General features: G+C 46.8%; 1 protein-coding gene across 1 annotated transcript in view; it reads left to right on the top strand.

Moving 5' to 3' along the window:
• Window positions 1-22669, top strand: part of LOC116947136 (putative acyl-CoA dehydrogenase 6) — a 34917-nt gene extending 12248 nt beyond the window's left edge. Inside the window, exons 3-9 of the mRNA XM_032962567.2 lie at window positions 8895-9024; window positions 10181-10287; window positions 11446-11613; window positions 13902-14075; window positions 15150-15311; window positions 20082-20232; window positions 20351-22669. Coding sequence (XP_032818458.2) covers window positions 8895-9024; window positions 10181-10287; window positions 11446-11613; window positions 13902-14075; window positions 15150-15311; window positions 20082-20232; window positions 20351-20441 — 983 coding nt within the window. The 3' untranslated portion in view covers window positions 20442-22669. The remainder of the gene's footprint in view (window positions 1-8894; window positions 9025-10180; window positions 10288-11445; window positions 11614-13901; window positions 14076-15149; window positions 15312-20081; window positions 20233-20350) is intronic.
• The last annotated feature ends 415 nt before the right edge of the window (window positions 22670-23084 follow it).

Here is a 23084-nt window from a genome sequence, read left to right as displayed (position 1 = left end):
CGGACTTCAGGTGCTTTTTTCCTGCGGGCGGTACAATGCAATCCTCCTGAAGAGCAACTTCCGGGCTCATTCGCCCCAACTCGCCAAACACATCAGACACCCGCCGCTCTAGAGATGGAGATGACGGGTGCACAAACCAGCGACGGCGACCGACTTGCATACATACGCACTGCGGCCTCTTGAACTTACACCAGGGCCCTGCCGTGCCCGGTGTAATTTAGGGGATGTACCCAGGGGCACCTGGGGACAATGCAGCCAGCCTTGTTTCCAGCGTTCCATGGGGTCCCGGATTCCCGTTGTCCTACGAGCTTCGCATTCGCGGCCTGCCGTTTGGCCAAATTTCCCTTATACGCCTCCCACGCCTCCGTCAAATGCCTAAACATGACCTGCATGGGCATGATGGCTCTCTTCTTACCCAAATCCATGCCCAGCTGAGCTTCTATGGGGGGATCACTCTCTTTCCCATACATGAGGTAAAATGGAGGAGAATCCTGTTGAGGCGTGAGGGGCCATCCTATATGTGGCCAGGACACCGGGAATGTACAAGTCCCAGTCCGACTGCGCCTCATTAACTTGTTGGCACAACATGGATGTAAGGGTCCTGTGCAAGCGCTCCACCATCCTGTCCGTCTGAGGATGGTAGGGCGAAGTCCTGATTTTTTTTTGTTCCCAGGGAGTCGCACACCGCCATTAACAATTTAGAAGAAAAATTCCGCCCCTGGTCTGTAAGAAGTTGTTCAGGAGCCCCCTTATCCATGACTTAGCCGTGCAAAACGCATCCGCAATGGATGCGGCCGACTGGTCTGGCAGAGACCATGCCACCGGCCACTGGGACAGGTATTCCACCCCGACCAGGAGAAAAGTATTACCCCTCTGAGTGGTGGGGAACCGCCCGAGAATGTCCAGAGCAACTAGCCCATTGATACGAGAGACCGTGATAGATTGTAACGGAGGCTGGACCTGCCTCGACGGTGGCTTGCGGCGTGCGCAGTCAGTACAACCTTTTACCATGTGGTATACATCGTCCGTCATCCCGGGCCAATAAAAGTCACGCTTTAGTGTTAGCAAGGTTTTACGGACTCCGAGGTGCATTAATTTCTCATGGACCGCCCGTGTGAGTTTACCCCGCAGAGCAGTAACACTACAGCTCTTCATCCCATCTCATCAAAAGTCCTTCATGGAGGACTATAAGGAGCATCCCTGCTGGCACGTTTTTACTGCCTCTCGCACCAATGCGACGCCGCAATTTCAACAAGGTGGCATCCTCTATCTGGAGGCGTACCCATTCAGCGTGCGTGAGACCCAATGTGCCGTCACTATGTGCATCTGCCGCGAGTGGTGGCACATCGACAGACGCCACCACAGCGTGTGGCGATCCCGCAGCCGATGGCTTACATTGACCGGCACCCATTAAGCACACACACTGGTCACTCGGTGGTAAACGGGACAGCGCATCTGCATTGCAGTGCCGCACACCCTTCTTGTAGGTGACCGTGAATGATTAGTCCTGCAAAATTTCTAACCAGCGGGACAGTTGGCCAGAAGGCTGGTCAATTCATAAGAAATACTGAAGGGCCGCATGGTCTGTGTCTGCATGACAAAGTCCCGTCCGTAAAGATACGGCCTATATTGCTGCACTAAGTGAACTATGGCCAGCAGTTATCTGCGCGTCATGCAGTAGCGCTGCTCTGCGGGGGACAACACATGGCTCCCGTAGGCCACCACCTCCGTGCCGTTCACGACCTGGAACAGCACCACAGCAATTCCGGTGTTGCTGGCATCCATGTCCAACACAAAGGACAGAGAGAAATCGGGGTAGCCGAGGGGAGGCGTGTTGACAAGACCACGCAACGCGACAAACGCGGCCTCCCCCTACTGAAATCTCTGGCCCTTAGCAGTGAGCGCGTGGAGCGGTTTTGCGATCGTTGTGAACTTGAGGACAAACCGGCGATAATACGACGTGAACCCGACAAAGCTGCAAACTTCACCCACTGACTTGGAGGTTGGCCATGTGCACACACGCGCTGTTTTGTCGCGATCCGTGGCTATCCCAGACTCGTTAACAATGTGGCCAAAATACCACACCGATGTTTTCAAGAGATGGCACTTTTGTGGTTTAAATTTGAGATTTGCTGCCTGCACCTTGACAAATACTGAACGCGGTCACTGCAGATGCTCCTGAAACATGCGCCCGAATACAATGACGTCATCCAGGTAAATGAGGCACGAGTCCCATTTAAGACCTGCCAAGACGAATTCCGTTCACGACCTGGAACAGCACCACAGCAATTCCGGTGTTGCTGGCATCCATGTCCAACACAAAGGACAGAGAGAAATCGGGGTAGCCGAGGGGAGGCGTGTTGACAAGACCACGCAACGCGACAAACGCGGCCTCCCCCTACTGAAATCTCTGGCCCTTAGCAGTGAGCGCGTGGAGCGGTTTTGCGATCGTTGTGAACTTGAGGACAAACCGGCGATAATACGACGTGAACCCGACAAAGCTGCAAACTTCACCCACTGACTTGGAGGTTGGCCATGTGCACACACGCGCTGTTTTGTCGCGATCCGTGGCTATCCCAGACTCGTTAACAATGTGGCCAAAATACCACACCGATGTTTTCAAGAGATGGCACTTTTGTGGTTTAAATTTGAGATTTGCTGCCTGCACCTTGACAAATACTGAACGCGGTCACTGCAGATGCTCCTGAAACATGCGCCCGAATACAATGACGTCATCCAGGTAAATGAGGCACGAGTCCCATTTAAGACCTGCCAAGACGAATTCCATAAGCCGCTGGAACGTGGCAGGAGCGGAATGAATCCCCATTGGGAGGCAATTAAATTGGAACAACTCTTGTGGTGTTCGGAACGTGGTTTTACGCCTGGATTCTTCATCCAAGTGCAGCTGCCACAACCCCGACAACAAATTGAGGGTCGAGAAGAACCGCGTACCCGACAAGGCGTCGAAGGAGTCATCCATCCGAGGGAGCGTCCGCCACGGAAATTGTATTCAATTTGCGGAAGTCAACGCAAAATCGCAGACTGCCATCCCGTTTTTAAACAAAAACAATGGGAGCCCCCCACGGGCTGGTAGAGGGGGAAATAATGTCCGCAGCCAACATCTCGTCAACTGCCTGGCGAACATGGTTTTTCTCCCTTGGACTGAGCCTATACGAATTATACCTTTATTGGAGCTGTGTTACACGTATCTATGCGATGTTGCAATAGTGAAGTGCGGCCAATATCAAATTTCCCATGGCTAAAAATATCGGCAAATTCCCATAGCAGGGCACGCAGCTCGCCCCACTGTTTCCTCGACAAATCAGAATTTTCCCCACACAATGTGTCCATCCAAGCCCCGTCCGACTCGCCTCCCAGCTCCACCGCGCCAACGACCTCTGCAGCCTCCGTGCAGGCCTTCTCACAGTGCGCGGCCATTGCGTGGGCTAAAACTGTACCAGCTTGGACCACCGCAGCCCACACCCCCACATTTAGCACTTGCAAAAATGACTCCTGGTCCACCCTCACTATGGTCTGAGCACCCAACAATGCGAGACCCCGAGTTGCTGTATTAGAGGGGGTTAAAAGGACCCCTTCATCGGAATCCGTCAAATCCAGGTGCTTCCGCAACCGTAAGGGCACTAACATCTGTGCACCTGGCGGAACCATAACAGTTTCCCTCGCTAGGGCCTGAACTGTAGCATTAGCTCTTGCTAACCGAGTTGGAGACTTCAAAAAGCCCAACCGCTGTCCCGACGACAATTCAACACAGCCTTGATTGACAAGAATCTTAAGGGGCATTCTCCCGAGAAAATCGGTGCAGAAATGACAGGACACAGCCAATGTCCTGGAGACCAACACCGGCCACGTCAACTCAATGTTCCCAACGCGGACTTTTGCCAATATTTGGCCTGTAGTACCCAAACTGCCTGCGAGGCTGAGGAAGCGGATGTCGGCGGGATGGAGGACGTTGAAGGCGAGGTGGACGATCCGGTGCTGTTGCGGCATCTCCTAGCTATGTGGCCCAACTGGCCACACTTACAGCAGGCGGTCATGGACCTCCATGCTGGAAGGGGGTCCCCCTCCCACCGCTCCGGCTCCGGTCGTCGCCCCCCGACTCCTCTCCCATGTGGGTCCCGGATGAACGACGCGCAAGCCCGCTCTGGTTCTGGCGAAGCAGGCTCCTCCGGATCCTCCGGCACCCCCACGCAAGCAGCCACCCCGGGCCACCGCTGCAGGCTGACGTGCACTTGGATGCAGCGGGCCACCTTCAGGGATGAAAGGTCATCTTCTGTGATGGGGAGAGCGACGCCCAACTCCTGGGCCAGCGACAGCAACCTTTCCAGCACCAGGGAATTCATCACCTTCTATTCCATGTTTCATGCGCGGATAAGCTGCGTGGCCCAAGGCCAGCAGTGCGCTGCAGAAGGCGAGAGGCATCTCGGCCTCCCCCCGCCACCACAGCACAAACCTTCGGCGCGCGTTGGATGGCGGGTCAAAAATGGCGACCATCTGAGCGCATTCCCAAGGCAGAGTCGCTCAATCCGCCTCTGGGATGGCCTCCAACATCGCCAGGGAGCCGTCAGCAGAGCCCGCAGAGCCTCCTCCTCCGACCACCTGACCAAGGTACAGGCCGCTTTGAAGCGGCGTTGAAACGCCGTCCAGTCGCCTCCCACCGCCACAAATTCGTGGATGGGAGGCAGGCGCCTTTGTTAAAATGGCGCCCCCGCAGAAACCGCCGATGGCGACCTCGAATTTGCTGGGAACCAGCTCCCGCTCCGAGGGCGAAAAACCCACCGGTTCCCGAATGGGCGCGGCGGTGGAAGGCGACCCATCCGCCTGCAGCCCCTGCGCTGCAGGTCCTCTGGCAGGCACAGCCGCTCCAAGTTGGAAGATCAGCTGCGCAGCGGAGAGCAGTTGTCCGAGGCACCGGTGAGTTCGCGTCACCCCTTATCGGCTGGTGGCTGCAAGGGGCCGGCGCCTTGCTCCCGCTGCTCCGCAGGTGCCGCTGCCTCGGGACACAGGACCGGGGTCTCGGATTCCGGGGCTGTTGAGGGGATAACGTCCCCGTCGTCCTCATCCTCCGAGGACACTACAGGTGGGTTCTTCCTCTTTGCTGCTTTCGACGTAAATAATATTCTTTTTCACCCCACTAATGACACCAAATGTAGTGAATCAACTCGGGGACAGTAAGATTTGGAGGCACTTCTTTATTTAACAAGCACCATCGGGATAAGACACACCCTTCATGGGTGCACACTATTATTAAGACTGTCTATTATCGGCGGCACTACTTAGAACAGTTGGTAGGCTGTCTGACTAGCAGTGCCCCGGGATGGTGAAGATGGAGATGACGACGAGAAGAATAGTGATGATGACGAGATGGTGACGATGATGGATGTGAGCAGCACGACGGGGATCCCACTTCCAGCAACAGCCACGAGGTCCCCCACAGGGGGGCCCCTCTTATACTATCAGCGTGCCCCCGCTCCGCCCCGGCCACGTCCCCTTTCTGGAACCTACTAGCGGCTTCCCGAGGCTTCCCGATGGGCCCCTACTGTGACCTTTCTCTATCATGGCCTGCTGACCTCAGTACTGCCGTACACCGCAGTTCCCCTTTTTCTCCAGCAGCCAGCGCTATACCACTACACATATATAAGCAATTTTCAATTGTAAGGTGCATTACTTAACACGCTTCCAGGCCGCACTAAGCATGTCAGAGTGGTTAAAATTATTTATATTTCTCTAATTTTCAATAGATTGTCGAATTAGTCTGGGCCAGTCATAATTACTTTTATATATCACTTCAACATTATAAATATCAGTTGAATGTTCTTATTAGCAAGCATGTTCTGCAACTGCCTACAGTTGTGTTTGAGAGTCTTTATTATTTATTTACTGTTCTTTAAGTCTTACGCTAATGTAAGACTGTCCAACGTGACATTTACCACACGAGCAATTAATCCGATACACACTTTGGCAATTAATCTTAAGTACAAAATACTCTACTAGTTTTTGAATTTTGTGTACCATGCCAAATCTTACTAATATTTTTTGTTTTTACGAAACTCTAATAACATGATCGCTTTCAGCATTAATGTTGTTTGATCTTGGTTTGGCGTTCAGTACTATGTTAATTTCAGCATTATTGTAGCCAATTAATTAAAAAAGCTTCTTTAACATATTTAATCTCACTCAGACTTTCACCATCTGACACTCTTTTCGCCCAATGTATGAGCGTCTTGATGAGAGAGGATTTCTGTGCGCGATGTGATGATGCGAACCTGCATTCAGATAGGCATAAGTGTGATCAAAATATCCAGGAATGGGAGTGTGTTATCCATCTCCACGAATTCGCAAAACCCAGCCATTCAGTTCACCATGGAAGTGGAGGTGGATAAAGATGAATTGCCAAAGGCTTAGTGCGGCCTGGCAGCATATTAAGTAATACACTTTACAATTGTATTCCTTGTAAAGGCAACACGTGCTAATCAACTGTGATTACCGATATATTGTAGAAAAATTACAATACCCCCCCCCCCCTCTGCTCTCCCCACCTGATTGGCTCACAGTAATAACATCATCTTGCTCTATTTAAGACCAGAAGCAGAGAAGCAGGTGGATTGCTTCACTATTCTGCCACATCGCCCGATGATGCTGGATGTAATTACCAGTGAAACGTCGTACTCAAATTGTGAATATTGTGGATTTACTCTCCAACACACTGGTGGGCTGAAGTAACTAATTGCCACGTTTTGTTTATGTGACACCTTACTGGCTGTGTTGGGTGGTGGAGGGTTACCACACATACTTGTGCAATATAACCCAGAAACCTTTATTATTAACACAGCATTACGCATGTACACACAAATAGACACACTCCAACGATCCCCCATATAGCCTTAACAGGCCATTGGGGCAAGTTCTGTGAACGAGCAGGGACTATGAAGACCGGCACGGCACACTAGGGGGTTGGTGGCCAGCACCACCCCAGATATTCATTTTAGGCTGAGTCAACCTAGGTGAGGCCCAAGACCGCTTGAGATGATCGTCACTGGTGTTGGCCATGAGCGGGAATCGAACTCAGGCCGCCGGGTTCATAGCGCAGCTCGCTAACCGCTTACACAAGACGAGGTGTGATTATAATAGAGGTGTTTGCCCTCTCTGTCTGTTTGGTGCCTGTTAAAAAAATGTCACGTTTAGTTTTAGAAAATTATTTACGAGACATACCTACCATAATCACCCAGGAACGTCACTGCACAGCGGCCATCCCCCTAATTAATATTCATGAGCAGGTGACGTCCTCCAAATGGACACCTCCACATCCCTCAGTCATAATCATGAGCGGGTGACGTCACTCAATATGGAGTACTCCCCCCCCCCTCACTAATAATCATGAGCAAGTGACATCACTCCACATCGCACAGCCCCCCTCAATCATGAACAGGCGACATCCTCCAAATGGACACCCCTCTCCATTAATAATAATTAGTGGGTGACGTCACTCCACATACGTGGGCGAGGCGCCTCCTCCCCCCTCCTCAGCGTAAACGAATAACCCTCACTACAAAGGCAGAACCCTCACGTCACGCGATCTCCGTAACGCTATTGAGACATCGAAGTAAAAAGGACGTCATGATGAACAAGGGATTATAACCTTAAAATTAAATAGGTCTGTGTCACTGCGCCCTTACAAATTGCACACGCATTGATGCAATGAATATCACGTCGTGGACTGCTTTTCACTTGCAAATTTCAGATTTACTGCAATACACCCGTCCTTAGACGGGCAAAAGGCTAGTGTTTTGAAGGTATTCAGACCTGAGGTTATTATTTGGTTGTAATCAGTGGATCCTGGTGTGATGGTGGGTAGAAGACTAATGTCGTCTGCATAGGAGTGATGTTGTAGTCCAAGGTCTGTTATTAGAGTGCATCATGGTTGAAGAGTCATCGTAGGATAGAGCCCTGAAGGACCCCACAGGGAATGTGGTTGTGGGGAGTGGTGGCGTACCGGTTAATGCACTGTGCTACGAACTTGGCGAGCCGAGTTCGATTCCCGTTCATGGCCAACACCAGTGACGATTATCTGGACTGGTCTTGTCTTTATGTGCAGTTGTTAAATCTGAGTATAGTGGTGTTTTTTACATCATTAGTTAACCGGATAAGAACTGTGTGATAAAAAGTCACTACGGAGCCCGTTTGAGTCTGGTGTCGTCTACGGTGTCAAAACTGCTGTGAGGTCATGGATGATTGCATTGGGTTGTGGGATCGTAGTGCATAGTCCGGTGTATTAAGGCTGTTTCTGTACTGCAGTTGGTGTGAAAACTTGATTGCTTTGAATAGAGGTTGAATAGAGGTTGTTTAATTCTATGTGCTGTTGGAATTTATTTCCCAGTATTTTTGATAGGAAGAGTAAACGACACAGGGGTCTGTAGCTGTTGGGGTTATTGATGTCGATTCATGTTTTTTTTAGCAGTGGTATGATCTTTCATTCTTAAAATGTGCTTGGAATCTTACCAATGAATAATGAAAGACTCAAAATGTGTGATTGCCAAGGTGAATGTTAGAAGAGCTTGTAGTGTAGGAAAGGTTAGCCAGGGGTCAGTATTTGTGTAGTGGGTTTAGCCTGTTTGATGTTGGTGCCACATCTTCTGGCCGCCATAGATAGTTGACCCAAAACAGCTTGATCTGTCCCACAATTTGCCAGGGATCCTTCGATATTTCACTTGGTCTCAAACCGCACCTAGCCTTGCACAAGTACCCTCGCGATGTCACTGCCACTTTGTGGCAAATCGCAGCTGTTATTGTCAAATGTTATGGGGAGCTCGTGGATGCAAGTCGTTGGGTTGTGTTTAATGGACCAAGCTCTGAGTTGTATTTTTCGTCTCCACCAGAGTATGGAGGGCTTGGACTTGACTTCTCCTACAGCATCGCGGTGGCCGAGGAATTGGGCAGCATCCGCTGTGGTGGAGTTCCCATGGCGATTGGAGTACAAACGGACATGGCTACACCAGCGCTCGCAAGGTATTATTAAGCTTTATGTATGTGTGACTATACATATGCTGACTTTAAACACTCTACTATTGCATCGCAAACTCTATGGCTCAGTAATGTAGGTGCTCGTAAGTCTGTGAGCATTTAGCTAATTATTATTGCAATTATGTACCCAGGCATGCCTCAAGGCTTTTTCACAAGGGTCCTGCTATTTTTCACAAGAGTAGGTGACGAATTCGACTTTGTTTTCCATCATTAGACCTCCTTTGCCAGTACCAAAATGTAATAGGGTTTTCCCCATTTTTTCTGGCAACAATACTGAAACCTTTTTACAAGGAATCATGTGTGCATTAACCACAATACTTGTGGTCAAATGCAAACAAAAAACACACTGATAATATATGCATTGTCCTTGAAACTGATTGGTCTACACCACAGACAGCTTTCTTTTGAGCTTCGTCTCAATTGGTGCTAGACCAGAGGACGCCAAAAGGCGTACCATGGTGAGGGCGAGTCTCTCGTAGGACACTCACTGTTGATTTACCCACAAAATGGTACTGATTTTATCATCCCAGAAAGATGATGGGCTGAATCCACCCTCAACCGCAATTTTAATTCGCAACTTTCTGATTGCAAGCCACTTGTGCTACTGCTGGACTACCTGGCCAATTCACCTGAATTTCAGTGAATATTAGTTGTGGGTAACAGGGTCAGAGGCAAGAGGACTTTCACTGACCTGTATTAAAAACTCTGTGTATGTCCAATCAGGTGAGAATGATAAAACTGCATATTATCGTGCATGAATGCCCATTATTGTGTGTAATGTCTGGGCTTTTCTGTGTGTAGTGCAGATAAGCAGAGCACACTACACACATGGCACTGTTGGGAAGAATCATAGTTATTGTGCGTGTTGTGTTTTTTTGTAATAGAGTTAGTCAAACATCCTGATAAAGAACCACAGAGTTTTGGTAGCACCGGTGCTGGCTGCCTTCCTGTTTGTCTGGTTTCCTATGGATTAAAATAAAACATGTACACATTACATATTCTACAGCATTTTGATCTGCAATTTGCATGAATGATGCTATATACAAACATAATTCTTCATGCCAATTGGATATGTTGCTGTAAAGGGCATGGTATTGCACTATGTTAATGCCCCACCTCCCTGTGTGCCCATGGATTACAGGTTTGGTAGCGATGAGCTACGAAGAGAGTTTTTAGCGCCATCTATTGCTGGTGACCTGGTGGCATGTGTTGGTGTGAGTGAGGTTACTGGAGGATCAGACGTTGCAAGTAAGTCCATCTTATTGTAAATTGCTGCTTTAAGAGCTATTTTGGTTGTCACAGTGAAAATTACCCATCCCTACCCCTTCTGCTGTGTATGAATACTCCCACCACCACCCAAACCATCCCCAGCCTGTGTGCTGGGGGGGACCTAAATAGAAAGGGGTGGGGCATAAACAGGAAGGGGTGCGACATAAATGGTTGGGCTTGGCCTTAAGATAATGGGTGGGTTCAAAATAGGAAGGAGCAGGGCCGAAGCAGGTAGGGGTGGAGCCTAACAAAAAGCGTGATTAAAAAGTGAAAGGGGCGTGTCCTAAACAGGAAGTGGGAGGCACCTAAAGAGGAAGCAAACAGGCCTGAAAAGGAAGGTGGCAGGGCCTAAGCAAAACATTGCAGTGCTTATAGGAGGGTATGGGGCCTAAAGAGAAGGGTGCATGCCCAAACAAGAGGTGGGCCATATATAGGAAGTTAGTTGTAAAGAGAAAAGGGCGTGGCCTCAACATAAAGGGGCAGGGCCTAAGGAGGAAAAAGGGTTTTAACAGTAGGGCAAAAAGAGGAATGGGTGGAGCCTGAAGGAAGGGGCTGGACATGAAGAGGAAGCCCAAATATGTGACCTCCAATTAAAAATTGAGGCCCAAAAAACTGCAAATCTGAGAATGTCAAAAAATTACAGCTTATTAAAAATAACAATTCTCCATATAGAGGAGTGCTTCGGAAATTTTACGAAAATAAAACAGAATCAATAAGTGCAAACAGCAGACAAAATGTTATTCCGCAAAATAAAATTGAATTGACATTTCACTTGAAACATAAAAAACGAAATGGTACTGATGCTTGTGCTTATACATGAGGACGCACTTTCTCTTCGATTTATTTTTCTTCTTCTTCTTGCACACGTCTTTGCTCATGCGGTCCTTGTACTTCCGGACTTTTTCTACAATGCGGTTGTTTTTGTGGTGATTTTTTTCTTGCTTTGGTTTCTCTTTGCTTCATTCTTGAACTTGTTTTTATCATATTAGTTTTGGTGACAGAGGGTACTCTTGAAAATTACTCATCCTGGTCTCTTGAGTTCTCACCTGGGATAAACAAAACAAACTTTAAACTTTAACTATTCAGCAGTGTCACAGTGTCACCTCATAGAGCGTTGTTGTGCGGGTGGCCCAACAGGCATCCACACGAAGGCGGAGCGCAAGGGGGATGAGTATGTGATAAATGGAGGGAAGATGTGGATTACGTCGGGCAGCCAGGCGGACTGGATGTGCATGCTGGCCAACACGAGTGCCGGGCCCCCGCATAAGAACAAGTCGCTGATATGTGTGCCCATGGATCGCTCAGGTGGGTCCCAGAGTTTGATTCTCGTTTTTTGTGTTCACACAATTATGTTCGATTAAGTCGTTCACTTGTAACTCTTAGAATTGATTAATATCAGCTGGGTTAAACGCGTGCTTAAATGATTGTCCATTGCACAGTGTAAACATAAGCATTGAGTAGACAAAGGCTGCTGGGCACGGTGCTTACTGCACGACCTCTTTTGTAGAATGTGTTGGTCTTTATATGTGCTCGCTAACAGCACTTTCCCCAACAGTCTGTAAAAGACTGGACGGCTTTGTTGCATGTGTAAATATGTATATGTGGGAGTGTGTGCACTTGATGGGGAGCAGAAGTAAACTAAACTTATTTATTTTACCAGGTAAGGCCCACTGAGCTATATAGCTATTTTGAAGATGCGACCTGGCCACAAATGATAGCCCAGTGAAGTGACTTATAGAAGCCAAATTCTTGAAACGCGTGTTTCTAAATGTGAAGGTACAAACTGGACGAACTGGTGAGAAATCCACACAACCACAGGGAGAACATGCAAACTTCAAATATACAGGTGTCGTGGTTGGGATTGACACCACGATGTCCTGTATACCAGGCGAGGTAGTTAACATCTCGCAACCGTGGCAAGGTTATTGCATTGCACTCCGAATTCGATGGGCCGAGGTAGATTCCCGGACACGACCAACAACCGTGACGATTATATGAACCAGACTCTTTGGTTCTATTGGGTAAAGTCACGTAGGTGAAAATAAAATAACAAAAAATCACGACGTTTTGGCCACAACACAAGCGGCCTTCATCAGGTGAAGGGACTAGACTGTCTGGAGGACAGCGCTGGAGTGGAAGAAGCCACGCTTAGATCACGACCTTTAAGCTGTGTGAGAAGAAAAAGACCAAGCTCCTTGACAAAGGAATTAGCATATAATTTAGCATTGAAATGGCTCATTGAAATAGCTAAGTTAAAGTATACACATCCGCAGAGGTACCCCTTGACAAAGGAATTAGCATCGAATTTAGCATTGAAATAGCTGAGTGATTAGCTTGTAACTGGTCACAGAAATAGCTGTGTTAAAGTTAGAGCATATACATTCACCGAGGCACCTAGTACTCATCAAACAGGAGAATTTAGCGAAACACAACCATGCTCAGACATCGGACCTGTGTGCGAGCAAACAAGGTGTTCTGACAAAGAAATTAGCATAAAAAATAGCATTTGATTGGCGGATTTTAGGAAAGAGGTGGTATACGTGCCGGTGGACCTGCAGTTTGGCGCGGGGGGGGGGGGGGAAAGGGGGGAGGGGGAGTTTACCTATTGATGGTGTGAAAAGGGAGGATTTATAAGAGCTGCGACAGTTTGGGGTACCACTACTTGAAAAATATACTGTACCATTGAAATTAGTTTAATGTTTAGTTCGATTTAGAACATCTTTCCAATGGTTGCTTAATTTGAAACCATCCTCTCGGTTGAAATTGTGTCTGTGTTTGTAGATCTGAATTGCTTCATGAATTTAACTTAGCTATTTCAATGAGCCATTTCAATGCTTAATTATATGCTAATTCCTTTGTCAAGGCGCTTGGTCTTTTTCTTCTCACACAGCTTAAAGGTCGTGATCTAAGCGTGGCTTCTTCCACTCTAGCGCTGTCCTCCAGACAGTCTCGTCCCTTCACCTGATGAAGGCCGCTTGTGTTGTGGCCGAAACGTCGTGATTTTTTGTTATTTTATTTTCACCTACGTGACTTTACCCAATAGAACCAAAGAGTATGGATCCTAGCAGTCATGAAAGCTTTAAATCTAGAATATATGAACCAGTCCTAGGCCTCCTCTAGGGCAACTCGCTTACCCCAACAGTCTAGTCTGGTTATACAGAGGATCTTTGTATTCGTAGGGGTGTGTGAAATTATCTCTACTCAAGTCACCCTTGGCTGCAGTGTGGATTGAACTGTGCCCAGTTGCGTGGTATTTCATCCTGGATTTGTCCTTATGGTTGATGAGTGCAATGCAGTGCAATCCGATCGCTTTTCTCAAGGTTGCTTGACACAAACTGTGGCTACTTTAGCCCAACTGGATTGCATCCTGCAATGACTCAGCCACAGTACCGGGGCAGGATGGCATCCCCAGACGAGTGATAGAGCTTTCTTTGAGTCTATGATGAAGAACATCTTGGCTTCGTGTTTATGGAGCATTTAATACATTTACAGATGATTGTGCAAATTATATCCAGGTTATACATTAACAAAGGTGTGATTGTTACCAATTCAGTGTCTTTGTTTATCTAACAGAAAATGTTTTCTTCTTGAAGGTGTGCATGTAGCCAAAAATCTGGACAAGATTGGCATGCATTCTTCTGACACGGCACAGATATTCTTTGAGGACGTTCGTGTGCCAGCCAAATTCTGCATTGGGGAAGAGGGAAAGGGCTTCACCTACCAGATGCTGCAGTTCCAGCAGGAGCGGCTGTGGGCAACGGCAAACAGTACGTGCTGCGCTCAGACTCGTCCTCTCTTCTCTCTTCTTCCCAATTCGCTTCCATAGCCGTGCACCTCTTGACCTCACAGCTCCCCTGCAGTGGGATTGTTCGCAAGGCCACGGAGACGAGGCTAGGCAGTGATGTCTTTAGCAGGGCAGGTTTGTGATGGAATATAAATACCACTTTGGAAGAAAGATGAGTCCAAGCGTAAATAAAAGGATATTGAAAATGTGATTACTTCATTCAAAACTTCTAAACGTGTGTTTTGTAAGCTATAATTTTACGTCTATTAGTCTTTGGTTCTTTCGTTAAAGTCACGTAGGTATAAAATAAATCACGACGTTTCGGGCGCAACACAAGCGTCTGTCATCAGGTGGGAAAGCATGGTCTGCTGCTGAGGCAGACTGTTTTAAAAGGTTTGAAATGGGTGTAGCCCAAGGGTCATGAAGAAGTCTATTATTTTAGGAAATGCATATGGTGAAAATTTTGGTGTCTTTTGCTGAGGAACCTGTATAATTCACCTGCGAAAATAATGGTTATCATGATTGGTGTTTAAGGTGATGGTGGACTAATTAATGTTCAACCATCGCTTTATAGAGTAATTTATGATGCAGGTAATACAATTATTTTCTAATGAGCATGCACATAATCGTGAATCATAAATCCAAGCGATTTGTGCTCAAATGAGAATTGAGGTGGTGTTCATCTAAATTTCACAGCCCTGAACCAGTTGTAGAAACTCCACATGGAGGCAAGTTTCCATTGGGTAACCACTGTTGATGCAAACTGGTACTAATTTTATAGACCCCTGGTGGGATGATGGACGGAGTCAATGTCCAAGTATATACCCTCTACATATAGAAAATAAACACCCTTGTGTAGCCCACACACGTCATTGGGAATGGTGTTAGCTAGCACCTATTAAGGCTGGCCCAGCACAGAAGGGGTGTGTGACCAGCACCACGTCCTGCCGCCTGTATCTTCCGATTACAAGTTACTCGCTCTACCACTGAGCCGCCTGGCCACGAGTCACTCTCTGTAAACGTCAATACTGGTGTCTTGTATTTCCACTCTGCGCAGTCTTGCATCCGATGGAGGTGGTGATACAGGAGACAATAGAGTACACGCGGAGTCGTCAGGCTTTTGGGCAGCCGATCCTCAACAACCAGATGGTGCATTTCCGTCTCGCGGAGCTCCAGACTGAAGTGGAGTTGCTGCGCTCACTGCTCCACCGTGCTGTGGGTGAGTGCTGTCTGTAGCCATTTCAGCTTGTGCTTATTTACGCTGAAAATTCAAAGTGGTTTCCTGCTCAAATGTGCACTCAGGCAGTGCTCAATATTGGTCGCGAAAGCCTACGTGTTAAACTGAGTGCTCATCTGTTTACAGTCCTGTGCAAATTGTGCAATTTTGACAAATTTTGTTGCAGAGGTTGGTCTGTGTAGGATGACCTTTGTTGACCTGAGGCATTTTCGGGTTGGCAGGGAACAAAGCTGTTTGCCATACCTGCCTGCAATTAACTTTAATATTTTATTTATTTTTTCTTGTTATTCACTTCTATTTAAACTTACTTTCCGTTGTCTCTATCTCAATTGTCTTATCTTAGATTTATTCATGTTTACTCTCTTATCTTACTATTTGTACAGCTCTCCATCTTTCTCCTGCCACCTGAGTTAATGCGTGTGTTTGTGTTCGTATTTGTCCCGACCACCTGCATGTCCAATGAAGGGTCTTTGTGTGTGCGTGTATAAATGTTTTTATGTTTGTGTGTCTGTGCGCATGCCAGTGTATGTATGAGTCTGAATATTAGGGCTGCACTATCACTGGTCTGACTGGCGTATTCACCACTCCTGTGTGCTCGCTCTCTCAAACTCTTTTTCCTCTACCCCCTATCATTATTTATTTTGTATGTATTTATTATTTTTCATCTCCACCTTTCTTTAAAGAGTTGGTCAGTCTACTTGTTTAACTATTACTGAAATGTCTTTCTCTAAAATCTTCCTTGGTCTTTTCTGGGCTGCGACGCTCACTCTCCAAAACTCATAGAATATTCATCACTTGGACAACATAACTTTTCCTGTCTATAGCTTGGACAACATTTCGTGCACACTCGATATTGGTGTACTAGCTTGTTTGCCCGTCCTAGGACGGAAGCTGTAATTTTACGAAAAAATTAAGGAGAGTTTCATTGTATCTTGTATAAATTTAATGCCAGTGAATCTGGCACAAAACTACGTCATAAAACACCTCATTTCATGTCGCTGAAGCACTGTATATAACTGACCTTCAATTTGTTCTAATTCACTGCTCTGATACTTTATTCTCTTCTGCTTTCGGTCACTGGGGTTGAATAAATTGGAATTCGATACAATATTTGGAAAATAACCGAGTAATTTCTATCTTACCATAATGTAGAAGCATAAATTTGACTTACCTTTTGTCTCAAGTGCTGAAGAAATAAATAAAGACACCAAATCCATTTCGTTGCTGCGTAGAATTATTTATTAGATTAACTTTCAAGAAAGAAACGACAAACTTGAAGCAAATTTGCGCGAGTGTACAAATCCACCCGCTCATGAATATTAATGATGGGGGGGGGGGGGGGCGGCATGTGGAGTGACGTCATGCGCGTTACACACAAACAGACATTCTTGGCTCATTATAGTAGCAATAATTCAAATTTCCACTTAACTTCACACACCTCTTAGCTTATCACAACTCTTAGCTTAGTGCAGTACAACTTCTCGAAGTCATTGACTCTGCAAGTAACTCAAAACATTAGGAAAAACATGGAATACAACTTTGAGCGATACTCGGAGCCTGTCAGCGCAGAACTCAATACTTACAGTGAGGGAAAAAAAGTATTTGATCCCCTGCTGATTTTGTACGTTTGCCCACTGACAAAGAAATGATCAGTCTATCATTTTAAGGATAGGTTTATTTGAACAGTGAGAGACAGAAAAACAACAACAAAATCCAGAAAAACGCATTGCCAAAATGTTATAAATTGATTTGCATTTTAATGAGGGAAATAAGTATTTGACCCCCTCTCAATCAGAAAGATTTCTGGCTCCCAGCTGTCTTTTATACAGGTAACTCTTGAAGGGAGTGCTCCTAATCTCAGCTTGTTACCTGTATAAAAGACACCTGTCCACACAAGCAATCAATCAGATTCCAAACTCTCCACCATGGCCAAGACCAAAGAGCTCTCCAAGAATGTCAGGGACAAGATTGTAGACCTACACAAGGCTGGAATGGGCTCAAGACCATTGCCAAGCAGCTTGGTGAGAAGGTGACAACAGTTGGTGCGATTATTCGCAAATGGAAGAAACACAAAAGAACTGTCATTCTCCCTCGGCCTAGGGCTCCATGCAAGATCTCACCTCGTGGAGTTGCAATAATCATGAGAACGGTGAGGAATCAGCCCAGAACTACACGGGAGGATCTTGTCAATGATCTCAAGGCAGCTGGGACCATAGTCACCAAGAAAATAATTGTTAACACACTGCGCCGTGAAGGACTGAAATCCTGCAGCACCCGCAAGGTCCCCCTGCTCAAGAAAGCACATATACATGCCCGTCTGAAGTTTGCCAATGAACATCTGAATGATTCAGAGGACAACTGGGTGAAAGTGTTATGGTCAGATGAGACCAAAATGGAGCTCTTTGGCATCAACTCAACTCGCCGTGTTTGGAGGAGGAGAATGCTGCCTATGACCCCAAGAACACCATCCCCACCGTCAAACTTGGAGGTGAAACATTATGCTTTGGGAGTGTTTTTCTGCTAAGGGGACAGGACAACTTCACCACATCAAAGGGACAATGGACGGGGCCATGTACCGTCAAATGTTGGGTGAGAACCTCCTTCCCTCAGCCAGGGCATTGAAAATGGGTCGTGAATGGGTATTCCAGCATGACAATGAGCCAAAACACACGGCCAAGGCAACAAAGGAGTGGCTCAAGAAGAAGCACATTAAGGTCCTGGAGTGGACTAGCCAGTCTCCAGACCTTAATCCCATAGAAAATCTGTGGAGGGAGCTGAAGGTTCGAGTTGTCAAACGTCTGCCTCGAAACCTTAATGACTTGGAGAAGATCTGCAAAGAGGAGTGGGACAAAATCCCTCCTGAGATGTGTGCAAACCTGGTGGCCAACTACAAGAAACGTCTGACCTCTGTGATTGCCAACAAGGGTTTTGCCACCAAGTACTAAGTCATGTTTTGCAGAGGGGTCAAATACTTATTTCCCTCATTAAAATGCAAATCAATTTATAACATTTTGACATGCGTTTTTCTGGATTTTGTTGTTATTCTGTCTCTCACTGTTCAAATAAACCTACCATTAAAATTCTAGACTGATCATTTCTTTGTCAGTGGGCAAACGTACAAATTCAGCAGGGGATCAAATACTTTTTTCCCTCACTGTATGGTGCCTGTCGGCCACCCCTCATTTGCGCTGCGATGGCCGAACGTCACTACAAGGTCTCCGCACCATTGTTTACTGCCATGGCAGGTTACCCTAGGCCCTCCCTTCTCGGGCTGACATCCCAATCCGGAGATGTCAATCTGTTGCTGGTCTGAAAATCTCTTAATATTTTGAGACTGCTGCCCCAGGCTCTTCGTGGGTCTAGCCGTCGACATCTTACTCGGCCATGGAATCACCTTGCTCAAGGTGGGACCCCCACACATTTGGGCGAAAATGGCTCGATGTCAACTGTGAAAGTGCTGGAACCAGCCACTTTTCTGTGGTGTGTAACATTTCAGCCACTATCCTATCCGGTTTCAATGTCTTTGGGATATATCCCATGGCTCAATGTCACCTATGCCTCCAGAAATGTCAAAAATATCAACATCAATCTCATTTGCACCACCATCAGGTAATCTACTGCTTCCTCCTATGTAGAAATGGATGTTTTATATTTTCACGAGACAGACACTTATTTTCACATAGTCTTGAATCATGCTGCCTCACTTAAGACCGCCACAAAGAGGGTTGGCTGGCAAAGAAAACCGCTGGTGTCACCACAAACCACCATGTCAACGAGAACCCAAAGCAAGCTTTAGTGGACTTACTACTGCACAAAGTCTAAGGCTGACCATCTCGCATTCAAGATATGTTGTCGTGTGACTGCCAAGCTGACATGTGAGTTGCGTACTGGCCACCACCACAAGGCTTTGGCAGCAGCAAATTCACGGAATATGGTGTGTTTAGCAAGCTGCTACATTCACGTGAGTGTACCAGATCAACACATCACTGCCGAGTCCTTTTGCGACTTCTTTGTCACGAAAGTGAAACGTATTGTGGAGAGGGTCCAAGTTTACTTGACAACGACTGGCTCACCAACATACAGCACCTTAATCCCTCTTGAAATAGCACCGACGCTATGGACATTTGTACCTGTGCCCACGGAAGTGCTCCAGAAGATCAATTTCGTCTTGATATTTTCCAATCATGCTACTGAAGGCCTGCAAAGACGAACTGTCTATTATGCCCTCATACCTATTGAACCTCTCTTTCAGCTCCTGCACTTTCCCATCCATATGGAAGAAGTGCCGTATCACTCCACTTCTTAAAAAAAACAATCTTGATAGGTGCAAATTCGCAAATTACCAGCCTATCTCCAATCTTTCTACAAAAATAAAAAAAAGTTTAGAGTCTCGTACTGGCATAGCTATACCTTCCAATTGCAAGCTGCTCACTCTACCGCTGAGCCACCTTACATAGTGCGGTTAAACACAGTTATTATTTGCATTTTAATAAGTGTTTGCCTGAGTTAAAAAGGTAAACATGTTTATTGCTTGATAATGAAATGTCTATATGTGCAGCAAACCCATAACCACTCTCTCACCATTTATTTTTCATGTAGTTAGCGACCGTGCAACAAAGCCGAGTTTAATGACCTGGCACAGCGCGCTTACACTTGCGCCTCCTGGCTGCCTCCTCAGGCACTGTGCAGCGCGTGGTCTTCGTGCTGCTAGGACGTGCTGCCGAGTAATGCAGCTGCACATTTGCCTTGCAGATCTCTACGTGCAGGGCCACGATGTGACCAAGCTGGCGTCCATGGCCAAGCTGAAGGCTGGTCGCCTGGTGCGCGAGCTCACCGACGCGTGCCTGCAGTTCTGGGGCGGCATGGGCTTCACCAATGAGGTTTACGTGAGCCGTCTCTTCAGGTGAGCCGTATATCTCAGAGAGCTGCGTGATGACATTGCATGCCACCTTCATACGAGCTGTGGCACTGAAATATGTTTTCATTGCAGGAATATAAACCACGACGTTTTGTTTTCCCAGGGATGGCAGATTAGTTTCTATTGGTGGTGGTACTGATGAAGTTATGCTCTCCATCATCTGTAAGTACATGGGAACCCTACCGGGCAAGTAGGAACACAGCAATCAAGACCTCACATGGGCTCCATCGCAAAAATACTGATGAAAATGTATTGTACCCATAACCAAATATAAGCAAACATCTTGGAGAGCAGTTTTGTTTTAAGCCCAGGAAACCCTGTAATAACAGCCTTTCCCTGGGTGGTATAATGTGACTCAGCACCGACCTGCAAGTGGCCATTTGTGTACCAGTAAGGGGAAGATGTTTGCATGTATACAGTGAAACCTTGGATTGCGAGCATAATTCGTTCCGGAAACCTGCTTGTAATCCAAAGCACTCGTATATCAAAGCGAATTTCCCCATAAGAAATAATGGAAACTCAGATGATTCGTTCCACAACCCCAAAATACTGTATTCATATAAAAATTGTAAATACAAAATACCTTTTTATATTTTTATTATTTAAATTGAATATAATGTAATCAAATTTATTAATTACATCTAATCGTGACTGGTGTGAGGGAGACAAGAGAGAGGACAGGAGGAGGGAGGGTTATTGTGTAGGACGACTTTCACTTGCAGTACAGTTACTAAAGAACAGTCACTACACTTGGACACAAAAAAAATGCTTTACGCACACACATGTGGTCACAACACTATAGTTCTGTAGTAAACAGTATACGCTCGCACGGATGTTGGACTATACGAGTGAGGCACGCCGACTGAGACCGAGCATGGGAGATGATTACCCACAATCCCGCAGCGAGAGAGAGAGAAGAACCATTGGCTCAGTTGTGATCACGTGACGCTCGGCAGACAACGCGTGTACTGTACGTACTGCTCGTCTTGCAAGACATCGCTCGTTTATCAAATGATCATTTATTTTAAAAATGTGCTCGTCTTGCAAAACACTCGCAGACCAAGTTACTCGCAATCCAAAGTTTCACTGTAATCCCATTTGAGCTGCTATGCTGTGTAATCCGTTCTTAAGCATGGAAAGTAAAAAAAAATGTTGTCAGGAGGTTCCTTCGAAGTTTTCAAATGACTGCAATGTTTTGCATTCGAGTCATTTGCGGTCTCATTTTATATATATTTAAAATTTTGAACTGTGACATGAGCATACAATGGTCTCAAACGGAAACGGATGGAATGGTAGAATGCTTGAATAGGACGATAACATCTATGCTCTCAAGCAGTGAATGAGGCACAGACGGACTGGGACTTGCATGGCCCAGGAGTTCTGGCAGCGTACAGGATGGCTCCACATGCCTCTACAGGCTTTCCCCCTTTATTTCTAATGTATGGGTGGGAGCACGAACCCTCCATAGAGGCTCAACTGGCTACGGCTTCAAAGAAACAAATACAGGACGTACCCGTGCCACTGCAGGTTACGCTTGGCCGGGTATCGGAGGCACGTACTGCGGTGAGGGGAAATATTGCCAGGGCACAAGCCGCTAATGAGAAGAGCACAGGGCGGCGCAAGCGCGTGCTTCCTTGGGCTGTCGGTGACAGAGGGAAGCTGCATTGTGTGCAGGTGCCGCTGCGTGAGAGTACAAGCGGGGCATCGCCGTTGGTTTGTCCACCCATTGCGCCTCAAACCATTTTTCATCCCTGCCCAGACATCTCATCTCCATATCCTGTGCAGCCGGGGTCTGGTATATCTGACGTGCCAGGGCAGTCGTCCAAAGTAATTGTGCGACCCGGGAAGTGCATTGTGCCACTTACAGAATTCGACCCTCTGAGCCTCAGAGGCCCACAAGACTCTGCCACGTGTGATGGACTGGCGTCAAGAACCCGGTCGAAAATTTTATGACTGCGATAGTGGCTCTCCAAACCACAAAGTGGACTTTTGATTCTCAAGGCCAAAATTTTTTTTGTGTGTAGCCTACTATGGTTATTGTTGTTCGTGTGAGGTAGCTTACACCACTCACTCGTCATATTGCATTGTTGTTTTATATGGTCGAGCGACGGGTTCTATCGATGCGTATGTGGGTTGTCATTCTGCTCTAATTGTTGATTATTTTTTAGTGAGTGGACTAGTGGCCACCGGAGGTAATGCCAGGGACAGCAGTTGTGAGTATGAAGGGACTGGTGGCTACGGGAATGATCGAGAAGGGAGTGTGGTCAGGTGACGGAAGAGGATGGTAGAGTCTACCAGTCGAGCGAGGCGTGGCCTCGGTTTGTATATAAGGGAGATGCACGGGAGACTCGGGAATGTTGCAGTGGGGTCTCTGCCTGATGTCAAGTGAACGTGTCTTCAATAAAGTGCCATCTCAAGAGAAGTTTGTCAAGTCATCATTACATATACAAACACTATTCTATAACACTCTTTTCTATTAAACTCTGGGCTGCAGCACTCTACTGGTGAGGTTGTGTGCACTGTACCTAACAAGAAAGCACTCGGTGATTGAGAAAGTGGAGCACTCGTGTGTAGCCAAGATAATCTCTTTAGAGGCCCGCCAGACAGTTCCAGGTAAGTCAAGGCTTACCACGATGCACAAGCCCTCAGTCTTCACCAATGAAAGTTAGCAGCAGTGCTTCAAAGTTATTACAGTTTCTACAAGTATCTCTCCTGGGTTCTAATGGAAACTTTACTGGTTATTTTCAGACATTGTTTGGTGAGGCCGGGAACAGCACGCTCCCAGTTTCATCTTGAGACACCAGGCTTCTCCCTACCAAAAGATGATGTCACCTTTC

Source organism: Petromyzon marinus, chromosome 29 (genome assembly GCF_048934315.1).
Source record: "Petromyzon marinus isolate PM22_M1 ecotype Great Lakes invasive population chromosome 29, UKy_Petmar_22M1.pri1.0, whole genome shotgun sequence".
In the NCBI taxonomy this organism is placed as follows: domain Eukaryota; kingdom Metazoa; phylum Chordata; class Hyperoartia; order Petromyzontiformes; family Petromyzontidae; genus Petromyzon; species Petromyzon marinus.
Note: the sequence above shows the minus strand (reverse complement) of the source record. Positions and strands in the feature narration are given on the sequence as shown.